This window comes from Entelurus aequoreus, linkage group LG01, assembly GCF_033978785.1.
Source record: "Entelurus aequoreus isolate RoL-2023_Sb linkage group LG01, RoL_Eaeq_v1.1, whole genome shotgun sequence".
Lineage (NCBI taxonomy): Eukaryota > Metazoa > Chordata > Actinopteri > Syngnathiformes > Syngnathidae > Entelurus > Entelurus aequoreus.
The window spans coordinates 15,715,862-15,725,861 of record NC_084731.1 but is presented as its reverse complement, the minus strand read 5'-3'; the positions used below and the strand labels follow the sequence as shown (position 1 = coordinate 15,725,861).

At 38.5% G+C, this 10,000-nt stretch overlaps 1 protein-coding gene across 1 annotated transcript in view; it reads right to left on the bottom strand.

The window, feature by feature from the left end:
• Positions 1–10,000, bottom strand: part of synpra (synaptoporin a) — a 21,520-nt gene that overhangs the window by 7,527 nt on the left and 3,993 nt on the right. Inside the window, exon 3 of the mRNA XM_062044494.1 lies at positions 275–399. Coding sequence (XP_061900478.1) covers positions 275–399 — 125 coding nt within the window. The remainder of the gene's footprint in view (positions 1–274; positions 400–10,000) is intronic.

Here is a 10,000-nt window from a genome sequence, read left to right as displayed (position 1 = left end):
ATATATACTTGCAGTGTGTACATTGTACACATTACATATTGTTATGAAGGTGTCTGTTACCACATAATATATATAATTGCAGTGTTTATATAAAACTTGTCCCTCATAATGATTGTGAACGATGGGCGCAATTCCAAACAAAGTGCAGTTCCCCTTCAACGTAGTCTATAACAAACACCACTTTGATAGGCCTATACCTGTTTGCCGCCCCTCATTTTTCATCGACCCGTGACACTGAACACAAGGTGAGTCCAAAGAGCTGAGTGTGTCTCACCTGAAAGGATAAGCAAAGTCAATGGCGATGCTGAGGTTGCTGCTGGCCTTCTCCATGCAGTCCACGCTAACCCGCAGTTGCCCGGAGTAACCCCCGCATGTCGCAAAGGCAAATATTGCAAAGAGCTAAAGATAGACAAACAGAAAGGTTACTTAGGATAGGATAGGTCTTTATTGTCATTGCACAAGTACAACGAAACTATGTTTTCAGCACAAACCCGCTCAAGATGAGACAAACAAACAGTGTACAGGGTTACAGAACAGGAACGCTGATGGGTCGCCAAAGGCGCCCCGTAAAAGATAAGAAAAAGGTAAAACGCTGGGGAAGAAGATGAGTAAAAAAATACAATCTAGACTGGGCTCCTAAGGGGGCCTAGTCTGGAGTGGGTAAAAACCTCCATGCAATGCAAACATAAACACGTTACATTTAATCACGACGACTCGCGACGGGGGGGGAGTTGGGACCCTGGAGGTCTACTGCTGCTATGAAGCTCTGCCAGCCGTCCATCACCCCGAGGGGAAACTTAGTGTGGCTTCTGCATGTTTACTGGACAGAGTTGGAAAACTGTAACTACATTAAAAACAGCAAATGATTTCAGGCTTATTCCTAGCCGTAATGTAGTTCTAGAGCAGGGGTGTCAAACTCATTTCAGCTCCGGGGCCGCATGGAGGAAAATTTATCACAGAGTGGGTCGGAATGGTAAAATCATGGCATGATAACTTAAAAATAAAGACAACTCCAGGTTGTTTTCCTTTGGCCAAAAATAGAACAAGCACATTCTGAAAACGTATTGAAGTTAAAGTTAAAGTACCACTGATAGTAACACACACAAACTGGTTGTGGTGAAATTGTCCTCTGCAGTTGACCCATCCCCTTGTTCCACCCCCCTGGGAGGTGAGGGGAGCGGTGAGCAGCAGTGGTGGCTGCGCTCGGGAATCATTTTTGGTGATTTAACCCTCAATTCCAACCCTTGATGCTGAGTGCCAAGCAGGGAGGTAATGGGTCCCATTTTATAGTCCTTGGTATGACTCGGCCGGGGTTTGAACTCACGACCTACCGATCTCAGGGCGGACACTCTAACCACTAGGCCACTGTGAATTAATTGACCCATATTATGTTCAACATATGGAGAATGTTTGTATTCAACTTGGAGAAAGCGAACCACCGGGTTTAGGTAAATAATGTTTGAGTCCGTAATAAATTAAGGAGCCTTAGTTAGACATTCGCATGTGGACTGGAATTAGCTCTTTCACGACAAGAAGCAATAAAACCAGGCTTCGGAATGCAAAAGTGATAGCTCTATCCTGGAGGAGAGATTCCATGCTTATCTTTAACGTCAACCTACAAGTTATGGTATACATCTGTTGTCTTCCCGGACACTTACACATGAACATCTCCTTACATGGTCAGGTTGTACTCTCTTGAATTAACACACCCAGATAGAGAAAGAAGGAATATAAGACTGTGGTTCGGCTCCTCCAAGTTAGGAGTCCTTCATTTTTGACCTGAGCTCCTCCAGGAACTGCAGTCCTGTATAATGATGCTTGCTTGTAATAAAGTAACTTTTGGTTTAGTAAAGCAGACATCTCTTTTGATCCAGCCGCACTGCCGTGTCACCCTCGAGGATGACAAGACCAGAAATACACATCAGTATAAATCACAAATAAACCTCTGCACAAAACTGTCAGAATAATTGTATCTAAGTTATCACAAAACTTTGTGTTTCAATAAGTTCCCGGCGAGCTGACAAAAGCTGTCTTTGATCTTACCAATCAAAAGGCTTGTAAAACTCCACTGTGGAGGATGGGAAGCGACATGAAGGTGTGGGTTTCTTTGATGTATTGTAATCCACAGGACGATTTTGTCTTGACCCGAGATCTACAAAGCGGAGAGGAAGCAGGACCTGACCCCCCTCCAGGCACCTTTTCTTTGAACTGTTTTGTGACCGAAGGCAGCGGCTGTTTACGACCCCCCTTCCTTTAGAAACAGCTGTAATCAGGGAAAGTCCAAATAAAAGAGGAAACGTACAATCTTTCGTCAGAGCGTGGTGGAAGACTGTACAAAGAGTACCTCTTGCTAGTCCTAACAGAATTGCTATTGTGACATCCAGTGGACACATTTAGAACAGCAGTTTCTTTCATAAAAAAAAATGCAGCTCATTTTAATACTTGGCAAACTCATCACGCGGGCCGGATAAAATGGCCGTAGGTTTGACACCCCCTGCTCTAGAGCAGGCCTGGGCAAGTCTTTTGACTTGGGGGCCAAATTTAGAGAAAATGTTTTGTGTCTGGGGGCCAGTATTTCTATTTTTAGGAAAACTAATACAAAACCTCACAATAATGTCTGATTGAATGCTAAAAATTTTATGACAGACCGCCTTAAAAACGGAATGGAATTTAATTTTTTTGTATCAACGATAAAACGCTGAATATTGACATAACATAAGAACATCACACCCCCTCTCAATCGACATATTTTACAATCAGGCAAAATGCAACAAAAATGCTACAAACACAGCAAAATATCAACGTGAAGAGTAAAAAATCTAAAAACATCTACAGTCTGATACATCTGATACATCACTAAGCTTTAGAACTTTCTTGTAAAAATCTCCTTCCACGTCTATCCCTGACACCCAAATTTTAGACTCTGGAAACACTCTGTGGAAACGCTCCCCACCCACACTGCTTGGTGCCTCGTCTGAGCTGCTGTGACTTAGATTACCATATAGTAACTATTTAGATTACCATAATAACTAATTAGATTACCATAGTAACTAGTAAGGTTGTACGAATACGGGTATTAGTATAGTACCGCGATACTGATGAATCATATTCGGTACCATACCGCCTCTGAAAAGTACCGGTCCGCCACACCCTAAGATTTTTTGTTAAAATAAAGCCAATAATGCTATTTTTTCTGGTCCCCTTTATTTAGAAAAGTATCGAAAAGTACCGAAAAGTATCGAAAAGTATCGAAATAATATTGGTATCAGAACACTAGTCACTAAAATATCATGCAAAAGTGCAGATTCCAACCATTGAAATACTTTGTATAGTTGAAGACTTACGGTCATTAGAAAACATCACTGCACATCATAATGGCAGCTACACTTTCCATCTTAAAGATCTAAAAAAAAATATTTGGGAATGTCCGGCGGGCCAGATTGAAAAGCTTAACTGTGGCCCCCGGGCCTTAATTTGCCCAGGTCTGCTCAAGAGTATCACTAGATTGCAGACATTTTGATAAAGTTTGATAAACTGTTTACACACTATATTTGCCTTGTGTTTGCTTATTTTGACCACACTGTGGTGAGGTTGTGGTTACATGTGGTCTGCAATTTTGAGGCCGGTTGGATGTACTGCCAAATTCTCCGGCATTTTTCAAAGGCACGTATAGTACCTTTTTTAAATTCATTAGTACCGCTGTACTTTATAGTACGGCGTACAACCCTATAGTAATGACATTTTGCACGAGAATAATAGATTCCGCTTTTAGAACTAACTGACATGCTGAAATGAAAATGTAAAACTATGATTTCCTGTAGGATTCAGACCTCAGGTGGATGGAGAGTCTATACATCCAGGCACTGACACGTGCTGATATTAAATGAACGACAAAGGAGAAGGGGAGAATAATACACATTTAACTCCTAAAACAAGCCTAGATAATAATCTCTCTCCCAAATAACAGCTGCAGTCGTCTCCAGCCTATCATTTATAGTCGCTTTTTAGCCCGCCTTATTTCAGGCCGGGCCCTTTGAGCAGGGAGGAGCATGGCATTATAGCGAGAGGGCTGCTGCTAAGCCTCGCACCCTGTGTGTTTATCTGCCTCTTCCAGCTGGGCTCCTCGGGGAAGGAGCCACAGAAGGAGTGAAAAAAAGAGAAGTGGAAGTAACGGCGAGAGGAAGATGCTCGGGTGCAGAAAGGAGAAACAAATGTTTCTTTTTGCCCTCTTTTCTGACCCACATGGCATCAAATTGCGTTCGTTGGAGGACCCGAGTTCACTGTAATGTTGCACCGACGACGTTTGTAAGGAGTCTTTGTAGACTGAGAAAATGAGTCCAAAATTGTTCTTCGGTTGCAATAATAAACATACCGTATTTCCTTGAATAGCCGCAGGGGCGTTAATTAATTTAAAACCTCCTGTCACTCCTGCGTTTACCGGAAACCGGCGGGATGGCCGTGCATGCGGTAATTATTTTAAAACCTCTTCTCACTCCAGCGTTTACCAAAAGAATCCATAAAATTTAGGCGTGCGCTTTGAGTGTGATGTAAGCATACCATCATGAAAAGCACATTTAATTAAAAAAAACGTTATTATGGTCTTACCTGTACTTATAAATGGAGTCCATTTGCAGCTCCTTCTGACCAAAAGCATCGATAACTTGTTTATAGAAGTCTTCATTATTTTCTTTTTTTCGTTTTAAAAGTCTGTCTCGATGGAGATATTCCTTTAATTATTACCTCCTGCTTCCATTGAAAGTCCAGTTTAGAAAACTGTTTTATTTTAGATACCGGTATGTAATCCTCCTTGTTAAAAAAAAAAAAATCTCTTGCTGCGTGTGTTCACTTCTTCTGCAGTACCGGAAGTCGCAAGAAGGATCACTAGCGCAGCAGCGCCCTCTACCACCAGGAGGCGGGAGTCATTTAATGACTTCTACAGTATTTCACACACGCAGCTACGGTATATTAATAAAACATAGCTGCTTACTGTTCTCTTTAACATACTGTACCGGTATTCAATAGCTTGGACCTTAAATCCTACTGAAAAGCTCTTTATCTTTTTTCCTTTGTGCGATTGTAAACTACTGAAATCAGCATCCTCCATTTTGAAAATGAGGACAGATGCGTCACTCGTGACGTAACGAATTTGACCCGGTGGAAGTTCTAGCCATATGCTAAATATTTTGCGAAACGAGTTTGACCCGGTGAAAATTATAGACATGCGATAATAAAACTAATATTTTGCAAAACGAATTTGATCCGGCTTCAATAATAAACCGGCGATAAGGCCAAGCATGCGTTAATTATTTTGAGAAACGAGTTTGACCCGGCAGTAATTCTAGACGTGCGAATACTATATTCCCTGCGCCAATTCAAGGAAATACGGTATGCTTAATGTATCCTAAGATTTTTTGTTAAAATAAAGACAATAATGCTATTTTTTGTGGTGCCCTTCATTTAGAAAAGTATCAAAATACGTTTTGGTACCGGGATAACTGTCAGGTTCAAACACTGATGACATCTATTAAACAAGACAAGAAGCAAAGAATCAAACAGAGACAGAATTAAATTTGGACTAAAATTTGAGGAGGGACGCAGCCACTGTACTCTCTGTACAGTCTTGCACCACGCTCTGCCCAAAGATTGCACTCCTCCTTCTTTATTTGACTTTCTCCCCCCACCTGACCACAGCTGCTTCCAGAGGGAAGTGGGTCGTAAACAGCGTTGCCTTTGGTTACCAAACAGTTCAAAAGAAGAGGTCGTAAAATAGTTAAAAAAAGAGTTCCATAAAATAGATCAAGGAGAGGTCGTAAAATACTTCAAAAAGAGTTCCATAAAATAGTTCAAAAAGAGTTCGTCTGGAAATTGAGCAGATCCTGCCATCTGTCCGCTTTGAAGTCATATTGGAGTTTTACGAGCCTTCCTCCTGGTAGGCCCCAGAGACAGCTCCCATCTCCCTGCCAGGGACTCAATGTAATACAAAGCTTTTGTGATCATTTAGAAACAATTATTCTAACAACAACCCTAATTGATATAAATATATATACATACTGTAGAGGTTGTCCTCTAGTGGGTTCTCCTGACCACCACACACTGGCACGAGAGCCCGGTATTCTGGATTCAATAATGTTTTATTAAGTCCACTCTGCGGCAAACACACTCGACTTTTCAGCCTCAATCTCTCTTGCTGCTCTGTTCTGCTCTCCAGCGTGTGTCTCTCTCTCTCTCTCTCTCTCTCCAACTCCAACAACGTGTCTCGTTGGGCGTGGTCTGCTAATAAGGGCGACAAGTGATTAGATAACCAGCCCCAGCTGGGCAATCTACTCACCTGCCGCTGGCTTCGAGGCCGGTCCTTACACACCCCGCTCCGCGGCAGGCCCGCAGACCACGCCCCCCCACATACATATACAGTATACGTGTATGTATGTGTGTATTAGGGTTGTACAATATACCGGTACTAGTATAGTATCGTGGTACTAATGAATCAAAAACGGTACGATACTCTGTTTGAAAAGTACCAGTTCTGTCTATCTGTGTTGGCCCTGTGGTGAGGTGGCGACTTGTCCATGGTGTACCCCGCAGATGAGATAGGCTCTAGCACCATTTTTTTATCGTCGAAAAATATTTTTTCCTTAAAAAAAAAAAATCATATTATGTTTATAAAGTCAGGAAATATGTCCCTGGACACATGAGGACTTTGAATATGACCAATCTATGATCCTGTAACTACTTGGTATCGGATCGATACCTAAATTTGTGGTATCCTCCAAAACTAATGAAAAGTATCAAACAACAGAAGAATAAGTGATTATTACATTTTAACAGAAGTGTAGATAGAACATGTTGAAACAGAAAATAATCAGATATTAACAGTAAATGAACAAGTAGATTAATTATCAATTTTTACAGTTTGTCCCTCACAATGTTGACAAAATAGTAGGTGTATAAATGACACAATATGTTACTGCATACGTCAGCAGACTAATTAGGAGTCTTTGTTTGTTTACTTACTACTAAAAGACAAGTTGTCTAGTATGTTCACTATTTTATTTAAGGACTAAATTGCAATAATAAACCAGTTTAATGTACCCTAAGATTTTTTGTTAAAATAAAACCAATAATGGCATTTTTTTTGTGGTCCCCTTTATTTAGAAAAGTGTGCTTCAGTGTGTGAACATTGGCTAAATTGGCGTTATGCCAACACACACCCACACACACTCACACACACACACACACCCACACACACACACACACACACACACACACTCACACACACACGTTTGACCAGATTATTACACTGAGTGATTTTTACACTGATTGCCAAACAGTGGTTGGAATTGTTGGGATTGTTGAAGTTTTCATTCAACTTGACATCCTCCTAATTCTCCTCCACACATCTAATTGATGGGCATCAAGGCGGTAAAAGGTGAGCACTTCACTGACGTCGGCTCACAGGAGAAGCATGCATTCATGAGCAGCTACTGAGTCTTATCTTTGCAGCAGCAGCAGCAGCGCCACAGAAAAAAAATTCAGGACTCATTTAGTGGCAGCTAATCCCTTCATGCATGGGGAGTTGCTTTGTGTCCTGCATAGCCCACATTCATCTACACACTCTCTCTCTCTCTCTTTCTCTCTCTATCTCTATCTCTCTCTCTCTCTCGGCAGCATCCACCGCCCTCCAGCAGAAAATGAATAAATAAATAAATAACTTAGAATGTTGATATATTTGGCGGCCCACTAATGTCACAGCTTTGATGCAGGCTACTTGAGTTTGCACAAGGAAGTGCACCAATGTGTTCCCATTTGTTAGTTGGTTACTTATCTATTTGTTTTATTTGACATATTACGCCACATGTAAGGATGTATATTATACATGTAATGATGTATAATATACATGTAAGGATGTATAATATACATGTAAGGATGTCTAACATACATGTAAGGATGTCTAATATACATGTAAGGATGTATAATATACATGTAAGGATGTATAATATACATGTAAGGATGTATAATATACATGTAAGGATGAATAATATACATGTAAGGATGTCTAATATACATGTAAGGATGTATAATATACATGTAAGGATGTATAATATACATGTAAGGATGAATAATATACATGTAAGGATGTATAATATACATGTAAGGATGTATAATATACATGTAAGGATGAATAATATACATGGAAGGATGTCTAATATACATGTAAGGATGTCTAATATACATGTAAGGATGTATAATATACATGTAAGGATGAATAATATACATGTAAGGATGTATAATATCTGGGGGGGAGAATTTAGTCATGTCCAAGGGCTCCAGAATTGCGTCAATAATTGACTGCAAAATTTTTTCTCAACCATATAATAAAAAGGTATGTTTATTAGGGGTGTCAAAAAAATTCTACTTTTAGATTAATCAAGATTCTCATTTTTAACGATTCTTAATCTATTAAAAAAATAAATAAATCTATTTTTTTTAATTGTTTAAATTTTTTTTATATATACATATGTATGTGAGGGCCACATCGCAGTTATGTCTGACCCCAGAGGGCCGCTTCTAACAGTGAATGCTATTATTACACCATTTTTCCATGCATTTTATCAGTAAATTTTTTTAAAAACTAAAATGTAAAAAAAAATATGGTAAGTTGCAATAATTTCACCTCAAAATGTAGTGTGTATTACTGTAAATGGAAAAACAGTACCGCTGTTTTTATGGTTTAAAAAAAGGCAGCTCAGTTGCCAGAATTTAACTGTAAAATTGACTTTTTTTTTTTTACTGTAAATTTTTTTTTTGCAATTTTACTGTAATATTTACATTTGTTTTTTTTTACTGTAAATGTTTTTTTTTTTGTTGCAATTTTAAAGTACAATTTTGGCACCTGAGCTGCCAGTTTGTTTGTTTTTCAATGCAAATCAACAACTGTAGATTGTTCGGTGTATTATTGTAAATGCCGTAACATTTACATGTGTTTTTTTTACTGTAAATAAAAAAACTGCAATTTTACAGTAAAATTTTGTAGAATGTTACAAAATACAGTAAAATTTAGTGCATATTACTGTAAATGTAAAATGTTACAAAATACAGTAAAATGCAGTGTATATTACTGTAAATGGAAAAACAGTAGTGCTGTTTTTATGGTTAAAAAAAGGCAGATCATTTGCCAGAATTTTGCTGTAAAATGTATAAGTGTTTTTATACTGCAATTTTACAGTACAATTTTGGCACCGGAGCTGCCAGCTTGTTTGTTGTTGTTTTTTCACCGCAAATCAACAACTGTATATTTTTCGGTGTATTACTGCAAATGCCAAAACGGCACCACAGTTTATTACAGTAAAATATTATTATTACAGTTTTTTTCATTTAGAGTAAAATGCTGTAAAAAACACAGTAAATTCCACAATTTTACCATTTTACTTTTACATTGCACAATTTAATGGATAACTTGCCTTGGAATCATTATTATTAGTATGTATTTCTATTTCAAAAAGGGTTTGAATGTTTAAAAATATATTTTTGCATAATTAGACAATATTTAAGTTAACATAATTTGCGATTACATGGAGTACATATATTTTTTTTCTCCCAAAAACAAATAAATAATACATTTAGTAAGAAAAGTTACAGTACTTTATTGATACATATTATTTCCAGGCTTTTGAGGGCCAAATAAAATGAAGTGGCGGGCCACATCTGGCCCCCGGGCCTTGAGTTTGACACCTGTGGTTTAATGGACACAATGAAACACAATTAAGCATATAAAGTCAACTTGTTTTTCCGTTACACTGCTACTTGAAATAATCAGTCTGTAAAGGAATAAGACACTGAAATATTCTTAGTGGATTTGTGAAGTAAAGTGAATTATATTTATATAGCGCTTTTCTCTAGATAGATAGATAGATAGGTCTTTATTGTCATTGCACAAGTACAACATAACTTTGTTTTCAGCACAAACCCGTTCAAGATGAGACAAACAAACAGTGTACAGGGT